We start from the raw sequence: 16,578 nt of genomic DNA on the forward strand, positions 1-16,578 counted from the left end.
GTACCGAATAACACATGATACTAACAGAACACATATGTGAGTTGTTGATCACAAAAACAAAAATAATCTATCTGTAACCTTATCTTAGAAAACGACGTTTATCTGAAAAGTGTTTCAACCGTCCCGGCTCTCCCCTACAGTTTCAACAAAGTATTATAAAATGAATTTAAAACTAATTAAATATTAAAGGAATAAAACTCAAGATAAATAAAAACACAGAATTTCAGATTTCCTCTGTGTGATATAGCGATCTCACGCTCTGATGTTTGTCATAATTCTGTGGTACTGAGAGCTATTTTATATTTCTTAATAAAACTATTCCAGATGGAACAAATGCTACAAATATATTATGAATTATTACACCGGGTCGATCGCCGCAGGATTCATTCATGTTTTTCAAAGAGCCAGAAAGAATAATTCTGCTGTCGTGTGTGTGTGTGTGTGTGTGTGTGTGTGTGTGTGTGTGTGTGTGTGAAATATCGTCCTCAAGAAGATGATTTCTGGAATATAATATCACACAGTGACGGTGAATAAGCATTTAGCGTATCTGAGAGAAATGTAGAAGCGTGTTGATCTGCCAGTCTCTTCAGAGGAAGATTACACACGTCGACTCTGTTATTCTGGTGGTTTCTTCACGATGTGAGTACAGGACACTTTTACTTTATTGTCTCTTGTTGGCTGACATTTTTTAATTTGGCTAAAACAATATGGATTATGGCCGATATGTTTAGTCTTCCGCTTCTTGATTCTCGCGCCGAGCGTTTGGTTGTCATGACAATGGCGTAGTTTAGAGCGACACAAGATCGCGTTCATTTACACTGAACAAAACAATATCAGAGTCATCTTTGACACTAGGGGCTGAGGCGGGTCAGACCCGGCATATTTTAAGTCTGCTTTCATGCGGCATTGTGTCTTTCCACAGAACTTTGAGCAGACACAGAGCCGCTTTAGAGCAGCCTTAACTCGCTGTGTAAAGATGCCTATAGAGACAGTTAAAGGGGAAAAGCTGGAAATAACATTAATATTATTTTCACAATCAGTCACAACAGTATGAGCAGAATTACACTCATATTAAACACAGTTTAAAGTTCAGAGACCTACAGAGTAAATCAGCCATTTGAACTTTAAATAAAAATATGATGATGAAAATCGTTAAACTATTCTTACCTCAGTGTCTCCAGTTTATAATGTGGATCATCCCTCAGATCCTCTAACAGCTTCACTCCTGAGTCTCCTAGATTATTATATGACAGATGCAGAACTCTCAGGTGTGAGGGGTTTGATCTCAGAGCTGAAGCCAGAGCAGCACAACCTTCATCTGTCACACCACACACACTCAACCTGTAGAGAACAATGACACACATTAAGCCTATATCCAGAGATAAACATGACACTTAAAAAAATAACATAATCCTGTCAATATGAAATATATACAAATACTCATTAGTTCACATTGTGAAAATTCATCAGTTAGGATTAGGGGATTGATTATAGAGTTTGTAGAGTATAAAAATCATTATTTCTATGGAAAGTCCCCATAAAACATGTAAACCCAATGTTTTTTACCTGGGTCAAAAATGGTCTTCGGTGGCCAACACTAAAAAAAAAAAAAGCTGTGATTTTACCTATGGATTTCATAGCTTTGTAAGATAAAAATCCTTCTTTAATAGATTATTTTGGTATATAATCATATCAATATAAAAAAGCAGGGAGAAAAAGTAGCATTAAAAAGTTTATTTTAACTAATAGTCTTATTTTCTACCATCTACAATTGAATAGGCTACCATTCAGTTTAAATGCTGTAGTTTATTAAGGCTAAATCTTGCTAACCATATAGGCTGTACTAAAGGGGGTAAGCACACCTTACGTTCTTATTTTAAGGTGTTCTGTTAATTATTTTTTTGAAACACTTTACAATATGATTTGATTTAACATTAGTTTATTACTAACATGAACCATGAGCAATACATGTTACTGAATGTATTCATCTTTATTAATCTTAATAAAAATACAGCTGTTTATTGTTTGTTCATGTTAGTTCACAGTGCATTAACTAAATGTTAACAAATACAACTTTTGATTTCAATAATGTAGGCTATTAAATGTTGAAATGAACATTAGCAAAGATTAATACATTCTGTAGAAGTGCAGTTTATTAAAAGTTAATGTTAACTAATGTAGTTATAACTAGAGTTTAATAAATGGAACCTTATTGTAAAGTGTTACCGATCTGTTATACACCGATTCAGACGTCTCGTGAGTTCAGTGTTGGAAAGATCAGTCGTTTAACCATTCATTAAAACGTGGAACCTTGCTTCACAAAGAGAGTGCTCACACACACACACGACCAGAGGACGCTCTCGCTCTCTCTCTCTCTCTCTCTCTCTCTCTCTCTCTCTCTCTCTCTCTCTCTCTCTCTCTCTCTCTCTCTCTCTCTCTCTCTCTCGCTCTCTCTCTCTCTCTCTCTCTCTCTCTCTCTCTCTCGCTCTCTCTCTCTCTCTCTCTCTCTCTCTCTCGCTCTCTCTCTCTCTCTCTCTCTCTCTCTCTCTCTCTCTCTCTCTCTCTCGCTCTCTCGTTCTTTTAAACATGCGCCCAGCTGTCACAAGCGCAGCAGTTTATCTACATTACACACCGGTCAAATAAGACTTTGGCGGGACAAAAATTCGCTTTGGCGGCCGCCAAAAATAAATCTTCGATCGGGTCAGTTGCACAAGTGCGCCTAAATATCTTTTCATGGTCGCACACAGACATATTTAGGCACAAATGCGAGTGAAATGGTCGCACTGTAGCCTAGAGCCCTAACGTTACCGTGGCGGCAACAAATTTGCCGTGGCGGGCCGCCATTAACTAATCAACATAGAGGGAACACTGGGCTACTTCTGTACTGGTTTGCGCTTGGCAAAGATGTTCAGATATCTCTATGCCTAGTAGACCTACACCAAACGCTCATTAAAAAAGTTTTGCGCAAATCTGTAATGGAAACGCCATTAGTGACAGTTTCATGTGAGAGTAACGTATGATCTTACCTCAGTGTCTCCAGTTTACAGTGAGGATTCGCCAGTCCAGCAGAAAACAGCTTCACTCCTGAGTCTCCTAGTTTATTATCAGACAGATCCAGTATTCTCAGGTGTGAGGGGTTTGATCTCAGAGCTGAAGCCAGAGCAGCACAACCTTCATCTGTCACACCACACTCACTCAACCTGTAGAGAACAATGACACACATTAAGCCTATATCCAGAGATAAACATGACACTTAAAAAATAACATAATCCTGTCAATATGAAATATATACAAATACTCATTAGTTCACATTGTGAAAATTCATCAGTTAGGATTAGGGGATTGATTAGAGAGTTTGTAGAGTATAAAAATCATTTCTATGGAAAGTCCCCATAAAACATGTAAACCCAACGTGTGTGTGTGTGTGTGTGTGTGTGTGTGTGTGTGTGTGAGTGAGCTTAATGTATTTGTAAACATTTTAAGGAATGTGTGTGTGTGTGTGTGTGTGTGTGTGTTAGCAGGAGAGGATTGGGACGATTCTAAGGGTCCAGCAGAACTCCATATTTTCCTGGATGATTTTGGTATTTACTTTGTAGAGCCCGACCGATATATTGGCGGGCCGATATTATCGGCCGATATTAGGCATTTTTCAAACTATCGGTATCGGCATTTATAATGGCCGATAAATGAATATTTAAAAAAATAAAATAAAAGCGGACGAAACACCCTTCAACCATGTTATGAGTGTTGGCGCTGCATAGTTTGTCCACCAGAGGGCACTATACAAGGAAGATCGCTCGGGCTAGAGGAGTGGTTACGAACAGAGTCCAGAGTTCACCTGAGTCGGGAGACAGCAGCGCCGGATGGTTCTGTCAGCATTAAAGACTTTTAAAATAATTTAACTCGCGTTCATGTTTGAATGCCTTGTGTTTGTGATGCAAAAGACTATGCGCGCTAACCATTACCATAGTAAACATAGTAAACGCTTGAAGATACGCATAGTGTAAAAACATAGTGAACGCTTGAAGAAATCAGACCAATCATAAAGGCTATCACAGTCATGTTTTTATTTTATTTGTCACCCAGCAAACACAGAACGTTCCCCTAACGTTCCCATATGGTTCCCATTTGGTTATTTTTTTGGGAACCAAATAAGAACGTTCTAGGAACGTTCTCTGTAGGTTATTTTTAGGTTTAATTTTTATAACCTAAAGAGAACGTTCTGGGAACGTTCCCTGCAGGTTGTTATTTAATAACCTAAAGAGAACCTTCCCAGAACGTTTCCTTGCAGGTTATTTTTAGGTTTTATTTTTATAACCTAAAGAGAACGTTCTGGGAACGTTCTCTGCAGGTTATTATTTTAATATCACTTAACAGGCAGATTACCAACTGAAAACGTCGTCAGTACGGTCCCCTAAGGTTATAAGATAACCAACAACGTTCAGATCTATTCGCAATAACTTTTTATTAATGATATTTTAAATTATGTTATACATTTTAATTCTATATGTTTATTTAAATGCTGCGTGACTTTGAAGTGTTTTAATGCGCATGCGCGTAATCAAACACTGGAGCGCGTAATCAAACACTGGAGCGCGTAATCAAACACTGGAGCGCGTAATCAAACACTGGAGCGCGTAATCAAACACTGGCGCGCGTAATCAAACACTGGAGCGCGTAATCAAACACTGGAGCGCGTAATCAAACACTGGAGCGCGTAATCAAACACTGGAGCGCGTAATCAAACACTGGCGCGCGTAATCAAACACTGGCGCGCGTAATCAAACACTGGAGCGCGTAATCAAACACTGGAGCGCGTAATCAAACACTGGAGCGCGTAATCAAACACTGGAGCGCGTAATCAAACACTGGAGCGCGTAATCAAACACTGGCGCGCGTAATCAAACACTGGAGCGCGTAATCAAACACTGGAGCGCGTAATCAAACACTGGAGCGCGTAATCAAACACTGGAGCGCGTAATCAAACACTGGAGCGTGTAATCAAACACTGGCGCGCGTAATCAAACACTGGAGCGTGTAATCAAACACTGGAGCGCGTAATCAAACACTGGCGCGCGTAATCAAACACTGGAGCGCGTAATCAAACACTGGAGCGCGTAATCAAACACTGGAGCGCGTAATCAAACACTGGAGCGTGTAATCAAACACTGGCGCGCGTAATCAAACACTGGCGGGCGTAATCAAACACTGGCGCGCGTAATCAAACACTGGCGGGCGTAATCAAACACTGGAGCGCGTAATCAAACACTGGAGCGCGTAATCAAACACTGGAGCGCGTAATCAAACACTGGAGCGCGTAATCAAACACTGGAGCGCGTAATCAAACACTGGCGCGCGTAATCAAACACTGGAGCGCGTAATCAAACACTGGAGCGCGTAATCAAACACTGGAGCGCGTAATCAAACACTGGAGCGCGTAATCAAACACTGGAGCGTGTAATCAAACACTGGCGCGCGTAATCAAACACTGGAGCGTGTAATCAAACACTGGAGCGCGTAATCAAACACTGGCGCGCGTAATCAAACACTGGAGCGCGTAATCAAACACTGGAGCGCGTAATCAAACACTGGAGCGCGTAATCAAACACTGGAGCGCGTAATCAAACACTGGCGCGCGTAATCAAACACTGGCGCGCGTAATCAAACACTGGCGCGCGTAATCAAACACTGGCGCGCGTAATCAAACACTGGAGCGCGTAATCAAACACTGGAGCGCGTAATCAAACACTGGAGCGCGTAATCAAACACTGGCGCGCGTAATCAAACACTGGAGCGCGTAATCAAACACTGGAGCGCGTAATCAAACACTGGAGCGCGTAATCAAACACTGGAGCGTGTAATCAAACACTGGAGCGCGTAATCAAACACTGGAGCGCGTAATCAAACACTGGAGCGCGTAATCAAACACTGGAGCGCATAATCAAACACTGGAGCGCGTAATCAAACACTGGAGCGCGTAATCAAACACTGGAGCGCGTAATCAAACACTGGAGCGCATAATCAAACACTGGAGCGCGTAATCAAACACTGGAGCGCGTAATCAAACACTGGAGCGCGCACGTGAGCTGCGCGAGAGCAGGTGGAAACCAGAAACGTCATCAACAACTGACAAACAACAAAACTCCCGTCTGTCGCTGTTGGTTTCACTGCTTTCAGGTAAGTTTAGTCAACAAAATCTCACAAATAATACACACAAACGTCCCTGACACATTTCTTACGTGTAATTGACACGCTTCTGTTGAATATTTACTTTAAAGAAATGGTTTTGTGTCTTTGAAAAAGTCCGTTAGCATCTAAGCTAACCGGTTTCAGAGGAGAACGTTAGGCCTAAGTTACGTTAAGTTAAGGTCTTATTTATGAAAGTTTGGGTTTTTAAACACATATTTAGTGTAGATAACAGTTTTTTTTATAGTTTTGCTGGTAATTTGTCAATGGGTGATTGGAAGTAAGCTAATTTATTTAACCTAAAAGAATGCACTGTATTGTTAACTTAATCAGTGACGTCACTTACCAATATTGCTAAAATGTGATTTCAGAATAGCGAGAGAGAAAAAAAATCCTCTACAACAAGGGGTGAGTTATTGTTTAATCATGATAATAATTCCATATGCATTTATTTCACAATATATTATCTTAAGATTTTTATATATTTATCTTTTCTGCATTTCACCTCTGTTCTAGCTTGGTTCCTTTTATTAAACCAATCCCATGTAATATTGTTGGCTCTGTGACAAATAGCTTGTTATGTTCCTAGATCATCATGCTGTGATGGCCTGCTGCACCCCCTGTCCAAGACAATCTCCACGGCTATGAACCATATGACTAGTAAGCAAAACCACCTCACACATACAGTGCACTACTGTTCAAAGGTTTGGGGTCTGTAAGATTTATGCTTTTGAAATAAGTCTCACATTTTAAAATCATTAACCCCAGGTTTTTTCAGTGAGATTGTCCTTGAGAAGCCTGTAGGCTAAATAATAGGCGACTAATACAGTATTATAATGGTCATAGATATAATTATAATTCATTTAACTATTATGATAACATGATATCCTGATCATTAGTATATTTTATTTTATTTCTTAGGTCTGTTTTGAATTATGTTGGCCAATGAGACTGACACCATACTGTCCAACTCAAAGGTATTTATTTGTATGGTTTTTTTTTATTGATCAATACTGAAATTCCTTGTACTTTTAAATGCTGAATGTGGTTCAGGGGGTCGACAACTTTAGGCAGTTATTTCTCACAGATATCTTGGGCAGCTGTGGCTCATACTCTTAGCCTTTACAAATGTTTGAATTGATATCCCCAATACAATATCAGGGGGTAAATATATCATTAGAGTTCTTAAAGTTATGGCTTTGCTCTTGTTACCAGATGAGATATAATCCCTATTGTTTGGCCCTGTGATTCTTCAGGACAAGACCTTGATGCCATCCACAGTCAGTAGATGAAGAAGGTAAGTTTAGCCGAATTCAGTTCTCTTTCCCTTTCTTTTGAGCTTAAATGGACACGTGCACGCAAAATGAAGTCAAAATGCCCATCTTGGCGAGTTTCCTCGTAAACAGTCTTGTGTGTTTTAAACAGAAAGAAAACAGATGCGTGTCATATATATTAGGTCTGCGCATTCGTCTTAAAGGGACAGTAGCCTAACGTACCCGCAGCTGTTTGTGTCGCCAATGGTGATCAAACATCAAAAGAGAAAATGACTTGTAGCTTTAGCAAAGATACATTTAATTAATTTATAGTTATTTTATTTTTACAGTGAAGACTTATTTTACATTTTGATAATTCAATTTCTTTACCTGATGTTTTCAGATTTAACTGAAAAACATAATGCACTGCTTATTTCAACTGTATTTTTCTTCTATTGTATTTATCTATGCTTGTTATCTATTGTAATTTTCTATGCAGGTTCACTCCTCTACAAAATCCCCCCAATAGGGGTTATGCGGAGCGCCCAGCGGTCGAACCGGAAAGAGGTCTAAGCATTTCTGCTTTTCACTTCTGTACACATCTGCAGCGGTAGGTGATCTCGGTTTACTGTTCATTTTCGCTTATTACACTAAAATTCTTATTTCTGTTTTAATTAAAATGTCACGAATGCTAAAATATCAGAAAAGGGAACATCCGAACAGCAGTTTTTGTTGTGTGCCGATCTGCTCTATGTCGGGGAAAATGAGTAGTACAGAAGTACAAATGGGTTCTGTACTCATAAAGTGACATCAACATAAGCAGTAGCATTCGCCATCAGGCAAGTGTTATTTAAATAAACTCCTGATGTACTTACAAACTTTCCAATGCCTGGTTTAATGAGTACAGAACCTATTTGTACTACTGTAGAAGTTTGGTACCATTCTGGGCATTATTAGTGGGGTAATTTACCAGATACAAACCTGGAGCCGCGCATGCACTAAACCATACGGCTGATATCTCTAAATAAACTCTACATTTTTCAATATTGTGCAGCCCTAATATTGAGCATATCTTAAAGTGAACTTGGAATGATAATTTGTGATACCAGATGAGATGTATGTATGATAGATTTTGAACTGTAATATTTTTTTCTTTTATTTCAGGTTTTCTGGGATCCCAGCGGAAGGCATCAAGGCATCAGATGTTGGCCTGGACAGATGTTCCTGTAAACTACACCGACCTTTGCTTTTGCATGGATGACTGATTATTACCATGTTCTGTGAGGGCATCATTATAGCAAAACTGAGCACCTGTGACGGTGGAATTTGTAGGTGTAAAGTCACAGAGATAAAAAATTGATAGTAGTTTCAAACTTTTTTTCTCTTTCTCTCTCATAAACAACACAGCAGTTACAGGTTTTCAAATTCTTCATTGGAGGTGAGACTTATACGTTATATGTAGAGTGAATTCGCAGGTCAGAGTTCACTAGACTTGAATATTATTTTCTCTGTTTTTTATTTGACTTCAGAGTTGAAAGTGGGCTTAAAGGGTATCCTTACCCCTATATAAAACATTCCTTTTTTGATTTGTAGTCTGAAATAATAAATAGTGCAATATAAATAAATGCAATGTAGTGTTTTCAAATATATACATTTTTCTATACACATTGATGCTGAAATATCTGAATAAATACACGATACCAGCAGCGCTCATGCTCTCATATCTCCTACAGCTTGTGACACACAATCCCACCTCACTCTTTTCATTTGCTCAGGATGAATATTAATGCCATTACAGGGCTTGAATTTTGGCATGGGATTGTGTGTACATGTAACGCGTTGTCTTTTTATTTTCTTGTTAAATTTGCAGATGGTTTTGGGAGTTTAAATGTTTTGAGCGGAGTGAAGATTGGCACATTCATGTATATTGTGAAAAGAAAGACTTTTTCAATTTTGTTCTAAGTTATAGGCTACAGTTTGCAAAAAGATCGTTTTAATTAAAATGTTTGTGCAGTTTTATTTATTGAAATATTTTCATGTTTGAAATATTAAATGTAAATTACTGTTCCTGAATACATTTTGCTAACGCTGTTTTTGATGACTTATTTTAGGTTGATAATTAAACAATGAATCAACAAAAACATGGATTGTGTGCTGATTTATTTATTTAATACAAACTGATTGATTTACTTATTAATGATAGTTTCTGTAAATTCAATTTATTGTAATAATATATTCATAGGAGTCTTAAGTGTTTGAACAATAAACAATGTAGAATATGTTGTTTGTAGACCTATAATTTGTGTACAGGCATATCAGGATGTGTAGACGTTAGGAGAACCTTCCGAGAACCTTCCGGGAACGTTCCGAGAACCTTTCGGCAACGTTCCGGGAACGTTCCCCTAACCGATAGGGAACGTTCTATTAACGTAAAGAAAACTTTCCTGGCTAACCAATAGGGAACGTTCTTGGGAACATTCCGGGAACGTTCTGGGAACCAAAAACTAACGTTCCCAGAACGTAAAATTGTTAGCTGGGCAGTAGCCTACGTCTCGTCTCTTTATACCGGACTATCATGATAAAATAAAGCAACTTTTTTTCCGGGAGCTTCCTCTGTTTCTCTGACTGACAATATCTGTATGGGAGTCGAGAGAGTGCTAAAGCTCCTCAGGTCGTATTTTTGGTGGCATATATTTGTAGAAATGATCATTCTTTCTAAATGTGATGTAAATATGTCCTGTAACTACCAGATAAACAGTAACAGACGCGACTGAAGAAGTAAGTGTGTCCTCTACCTCCTCTTTCTTTTGTGAAATAGACCTAACGGTAATTTATTTCTGAGTGACTAATGTGCAATTTTGACATAAATTAATTCATTATGATCAATGTATCACTTTTTATTGTAAACCTGTGGTAAAACATCGATGCTTGGGTTTTAAATATTCAAGTAAACAACAAAAATGCCAGCAAACGGCCGCTTTTATCATGTTTGTTTTCAACGCGGTTTCCAGTGATTTCTGATTAGTTTTCTGATAAAACTTCCATTTGTTGGTGAAATGATGGATTAGTGTGACGTTGTTCCAGAGAGGCGTGTTACGGGTGTGTTTTAGTGAAGCGCTGTGGAGCTTCTGGCCCAACAGTGGAAACGCAGGCCCGGTGCTATTAGCCCGGCACGGCCCGTTTAAAGCCCTGGCTCGCACTGGCCCGACAGTGGAAACACAGGCCCGGTGCTATTAGCCCGGCTCGGCCCGTTTAAAGCCCTGGCTCGCACTGACCCAACAGTGGAAACACAGGCCCGAGGCTATTAGTCCGGCACGGCCCGTTTAAAGCCCTGGCTCGCACTGACCCGACAGTGGAAACACAGGCCCGGTGCTATTAGCCCGGCACGGCCCGTTTAAAGCCCTGGCTCGCACTGACCCGACAGTGGAAACACAGGCCCGGTGCTATTAGCCCGGCACGACCCGTTTAAAGCCCTGGCTCGCCCTGACCCGACAGTGGAAACACAGGCCCGGTGCTATTAGCCCGGCACGGCCCGTTTAAAGCCCTGGCTCGCACTGACCCGACAGTGGAAACACAGGCCCGGTGCTATTAGCCCGGCACGGCCCGTTTAAAGCCCTGGCTCGCACTGACCCGACAGTGGAAACACAGGCCCGGTGCTATTAGCCCGGCACGACCCGTTTAAAGCCCTGGCTCGCCCTGACCCGACAGTGGAAACACAAGCCCGAGGCTATTAGCCCGGCACGGCCCGTTTAAAGCCCTGGCTCGCACTGACCCGACAGTGGAAACACAAGCCCGAGGCTATTAGCCCGGCACGGCCCGTTTAAAGCCCTGGCTCGCACTGACCCAACAGTGGAAACACAGGCCCGGTGCTATTAGCCCGGCACGGCCCGTTTAAAGCCCTGGCTCGCACTGACCCGACAGTGGAAACACAGGCCCGAGGCTATTAGCCCGGCACGGCCCGTTTAAAGCCCTGGCTCGCACTGGCCCGACAGTGGAAACACAGGCCCGAGGCTATTAGCCCGGCACGGCCCGTTTAAAGCCCTGGCTCGCACTGACCCGACAGTGGAAACACAGGCCCGGTGCTATTAGCCCGGCACGGCCCGTTTAAAGCCCTGGCTCGCACTGGCCCGACAGTGGAAACACAGGCCCGAGGCTATTAGCCCGGCACGGCCCGTTTAAAGCCCTGGCTCGCACTGGCCCGACAGTGGAAACACAGGCCCGAGGCTATTAGCCCGGCACGGCCCGTTTAAAGCCCTGGCTCGCACTGACCCGACAGTGGAAACACAGGCCCGAGGCTATTAGCCCGGCACGGCCCGTTTAAAGCCCTGGCTCGCACTGGCCCAACAGTGGAAACACAGGCCCGGTGCTATTAGCCCGGCACGGCTCGTTTAAAGCCCTGGCTCGCACTGGCCCAACAGTGGAAACACAAGCCCGAGGCTATTAGCCCGGCACGGCCCGTTTAAAGCCCTGGCTCGCACTGGCCCAACAGTGGAAACACAGGCCCGAGGCTATTAGCCCGGCACGGCCCGTTTAAAGCCCTGGCTCGCACTGGCCCGACAGTGGAAACACAGGCCCGAGGCTATTAGCCCGGCACGGCCCGTTTAAAGCCCTGGCTCGCACTGGCCCGACAGTGGAAACACAGGCCCGAGGCTATTAGCCCGGCACGGCCCGTTTAAAGCCCTGGCTCGCACTGGCCCAACAGTGGAAACACAGGCCTGGTGCTATTAGCCCGGCACGGCCCGTTTAAAGCCCTGGCTCGCACTGACCCGACAGTGGAAACACAGGCCCGGTGCTATTAGCCCGGCACGACCCGTTTAAAGCCCTGGCTCGCCCTGACCCGACAGTGGAAACACAAGCCCGAGGCTATTAGCCCGGCACGGCCCGTTTAAAGCCCTGGCTCGCACTGACCCGACAGTGGAAACACAAGCCCGAGGCTATTAGCCCGGCACGGCCCGTTTAAAGCCCTGGCTCGCACTGACCCAACAGTGGAAACACAGGCCCGGTGCTATTAGCCCGGCACGGCCCGTTTAAAGCCCTGGCTCGCACTGACCCGACAGTGGAAACACAGGCCCGAGGCTATTAGCCCGGCACGGCCCGTTTAAAGCCCTGGCTCGCACTGGCCCGACAGTGGAAACACAGGCCCGAGGCTATTAGCCCGGCACGGCCCGTTTAAAGCCCTGGCTCGCACTGACCCGACAGTGGAAACACAGGCCCGGTGCTATTAGCCCGGCACGGCCCGTTTAAAGCCCTGGCTCGCACTGGCCCGACAGTGGAAACACAGGCCCGAGGCTATTAGCCCGGCACGGCCCGTTTAAAGCCCTGGCTCGCACTGGCCCGACAGTGGAAACACAGGCCCGAGGCTATTAGCCCGGCACGGCCCGTTTAAAGCCCTGGCTCGCACTGACCCGACAGTGGAAACACAGGCCCGAGGCTATTAGCCCGGCACGGCCCGTTTAAAGCCCTGGCTCGCACTGGCCCAACAGTGGAAACACAGGCCCGGTGCTATTAGCCCGGCACGGCTCGTTTAAAGCCCTGGCTCGCACTGGCCCAACAGTGGAAACACAAGCCCGAGGCTATTAGCCCGGCACGGGCCGTTTAAAGCCCTGGCTCGCACTGGCCCAACAGTGGAAACACAGGCCCGAGGCTATTAGCCCGGCACGGCCCGTTTAAAGCCCTGGCTCGCACTGGCCCGACAGTGGAAACACAGGCCCGAGGCTATTAGCCCGGCACGGCCCGTTTAAAGCCCTGGCTCGCACTGGCCCGACAGTGGAAACACAGGCCCGAGGCTATTAGCCCGGCACGGCCCGTTTAAAGCCCTGGCTCGCACTGGCCCAACAGTGGAAACACAGGCCTGGTGCTATTAGCCCGGCACGGCCCGTTTAAAGCCCTGGCTCACACTGGCCCGACTGTGGAAACACAGGCCCGAGGCTATTAGCCCGGCATGGCCCGTTTAAAGCCCTGGCTCGCACTGGCCCGACAGTGGAAACGCAGCTAATGAGCTTGGGAATCACAACGAACTTATTCTGCCAAAATAAAGTAATGATTACTGTATTTATAACTAGCATATCTGTAGTTCCAGTCTCTGCATTGTAAAATGTAAGTTAGGCACGCGAGGAGTGAACATTTAGACATAGAGAAAAAGTATCAAACACAGCCTGTGCATAAAAGTGAGCTTTTCTTTTACACGTGTGTGAAATCCAAGTGTGCGTTGCTGACTTCGTTTAGCCGCAGCATTAACGAGTCACATAATGTATTTAGTGCATCACTAAGTAGTAGATTTTAGAAGGCAGGCAGCAAATGATGATTGAACATGGTTTGTTGTAGCTTGATGGAATAGATGGATAGAATTAAAAGAGTGCAGGTAAAGGGATAAGCAAGTTGACATTGTAATTATAAGGTAGCTTATAACATTGACATTTGGCAGACGCTTTTATCAAAAGCGACTTACATTGCATTTCAAGGTACACATTTACAATCTTATCAGTTCTTCACACACACACACACACACACACACACACACACACACACACTATTACATAATTGATTTATTACTGTCAATATTAATAATAATAGTTGCCTTTTTTTTTGTTCAAAGGACTTTAAGTTTCATATCTTAAGTTTGTATTTTTATACATTATATTTATCAGAACTTTAATATATTCTGTTCTGTTGTGACAATAAAACAAACAAGTTTATTTTTAAACTGCATTATCATATTATTTTAGTAAGGCTGAGAACTCTTAAATAACGACAAATAACTAATGTTAGGGAAATCTGTTCATGTTTTGTTACGCGTTTCTGGATTTAAAAAAAAAATATATATATATATATCGGAATATCGGATTTTTAAATCACCAAATATTTGTATCGGTATCGGCCTTAAAAATCCTTTATCGGTCGGGCTCTATTACTTTGTAAAATAATCTTATAGGAAGAACGCTATAAAGAACGGGTATTCATTATAGTGTGTGTGGCAGAGCAAGACAGAGGAGAGAGAGAGAGAGGGACGAGTATAATTGTAATATAATTTGTATTGATCTCATACAAATGTCACACATCTACGTCCCTTCAGGACACTGACAATAAAGATGATAGTGACAGAGAAGACAGAAATTCTCGTAGCTCTCCTCAGAAAGACGATTGTTACACACACACACACACACACACACACACACACACACACACACAGTTTGACATGGTGAATCTGACTGCAGTAGATGTGAAAATTATGAATAAAGAAATAAAAAAGTTAATTCGGCCAGCGCTCATACCTGTATTTACTTCCTGTTTTCGGTCGAAGACCACAGTAGTCGATTGTCGAGTTCTCCACTGTTGCTTAGTTACCTATGATCTAGGGATGGGACGGTATGAACATTTTATATCACGATTATAGTGACCAAAATTATCGTGATTATCAATATTATCACGGTTTTGTTAAAACGAGATGAAAGTGTTCAAAAAGAACTGATGCTCACACTAAAAACAGTTTAATATTTGAAAATCAACAAACAACAAATAAAACAAGCAGCTCTATGCACTTTTTCAAGCAAGATTATATTCTGTGGCATTTCCTTCCTTATAATGACCGTCATCAATAGCAACGCATTATAACACAGCGCACATCCATGTATCGCAACAGACGCGCACGCGCTCTCTCGTTTCATTCAAATACAACTTTCTTGGGCGATTGTTTTTTGTACTCAGAGTTGGCGAAAGGCCAACTGTACAAAATGGATTTAAACAGGTAAGATTTAAAATATTAATCTCAATTCAAAATGTCCCCGTAATTGTGTGGTAAAAAAAAATAAAAAAATTTTAGACTTTTAAATAATCAGACTTTTATTTGCGGAAGCTTCACGTTTATTTCAAGTGAGTGGGATAAAATATTTCAACTCAAAATAAAATTTTGTGCCCAATTATTTCCCAGACGTAGTTTTTGGTAAGTTAACTTGCCTTGCGTTCGCTATAAACAGTGGGTGATGTTCACACAAGAGGACTCGGCAGATTTGAAGTGTTTCCCCCCATATTGTAGTGACCATCCTCGATTAAGTTTCACTCAAGACTTTTGTAAAAGCCAAAATATGACCACACCTCAGATTTGGTCCTCTTAAAAGGCTGAAAAATCTCCCGAGCACGGCCACTGCCTTTCGCCATTCCTTCTCGAATAAAAAACAACAACATTGCGCACTGCGCCTGCGTCAGACTGTTGCTGGATGGACAGGATTTACAGTGAGTTATTAAAATCGCGATAATCAAACACGGTTTTAATGATAATTAAATTTTGAACGATAATACTAACCGTCAGTACATTTTATCGTGGTTTATAGTGAAACCGGTAATCGTCCCATCCCTACTATGATCACACGCGTGAACTCGACAATCGACTACTGTGGCCCTCGACCTAAAACAGGAAGTAAATACAGGTATGAGCGCTGGCTGAATAAACATAATGTTTATTCATAATTTCCACATCTACTGCAGTCAGATTCACCGTGTTCACTCTGAAAGGAAACACTCACAATGGCTGGGCACTTGTAATGACACATCAAGGATGTTAAGAGGCTAAAAGCAGGTTTAAAACTTGCCCCATTGAAGTCAACAGGGTGCACATTTTATAAAGAGGATAACATGGTGTAGGCAACACCGATTTCTGTCGTTGTTCTCTGTACTGACAGCACTCCACATTTACAAAAAAATGAGCTCAATGTTAAAATTGACCAGAGTTCTCCTTTAACATGAACCAACAATTAATGAACAATATTCTACAGCATTTATTAATCTTAGTTAATGTTAAGCTCAACATTTTATAAGATATTTTTAAGATCCAAAGTTGTATCTGTTAACATACACTGTGAACTAACATGAACACTAATATTTTATTAACATTAATAAAGGCTATTGCTCTCTGTTAGTTCATGTTAGTTAATGCATTAACAAATGAGACCTTATTGTAAAGTGTTACCAAAAATGTAATACAATTATAATAAAATGCCTCAATAATGCAAACAACTCATTGGATAACATTGGGCTGCATATAAAGAAACAAAATGCATTTTTCTTTTGCTGGATGTCTATTGTCTATTTGCATATCAGTAAAGATTTGTTTAATACAATGCACATTGAATTTGTCATTTCTACA

The 16,578-nt window shown here is 42.3% G+C and overlaps 1 protein-coding gene and 1 long non-coding RNA gene across 8 annotated transcripts in view; one reads left to right on the top strand and one right to left on the bottom strand.

Annotated features, from left to right (window-relative positions):
* LOC309481079 (protein NLRC3-like) overlaps window positions 1-16,578 on the bottom strand; it is a 39,163-nt gene that overhangs the window by 2,121 nt on the left and 20,464 nt on the right. For 2 of the 3 annotated variants that reach the window (XM_082145841.1, XM_082145840.1), the window contains one exon: window positions 1,168-1,341. In XM_082145841.1, coding sequence (XP_082001967.1) covers window positions 1,168-1,341 — 174 coding nt within the window. Of the gene's footprint in view, window positions 1-1,167; window positions 1,342-3,026; window positions 3,201-16,578 lie in introns of all 3 variants that reach the window. The other variant, XM_082145839.1, reaches the window with a different exon arrangement.
* On the top strand, window positions 5,801-9,584 carry LOC309481150. Of its 5 annotated transcripts, none has more exons than XR_014199907.1 (5): window positions 5,807-6,846; window positions 7,108-7,163; window positions 7,402-7,483; window positions 7,939-8,049; window positions 8,604-9,584. It is a non-coding gene; the product is annotated as an uncharacterized lncRNA (long non-coding RNA). The 5 variants fall into 5 exon arrangements; XR_014199909.1 differs by having other exon boundaries at window positions 5,823-6,177; window positions 6,558-6,594; window positions 6,776-6,846; window positions 7,402-9,584; XR_014199905.1 differs by having other exon boundaries at window positions 5,801-6,846; window positions 7,402-8,049.

The sequence above is a fragment of the Leuciscus leuciscus genome, assembly GCF_965113295.1.
Source record: "Leuciscus leuciscus genome assembly, chromosome: 18".
In the NCBI taxonomy this organism is placed as follows: Eukaryota; Metazoa; Chordata; class Actinopteri; order Cypriniformes; family Leuciscidae; genus Leuciscus; species Leuciscus leuciscus.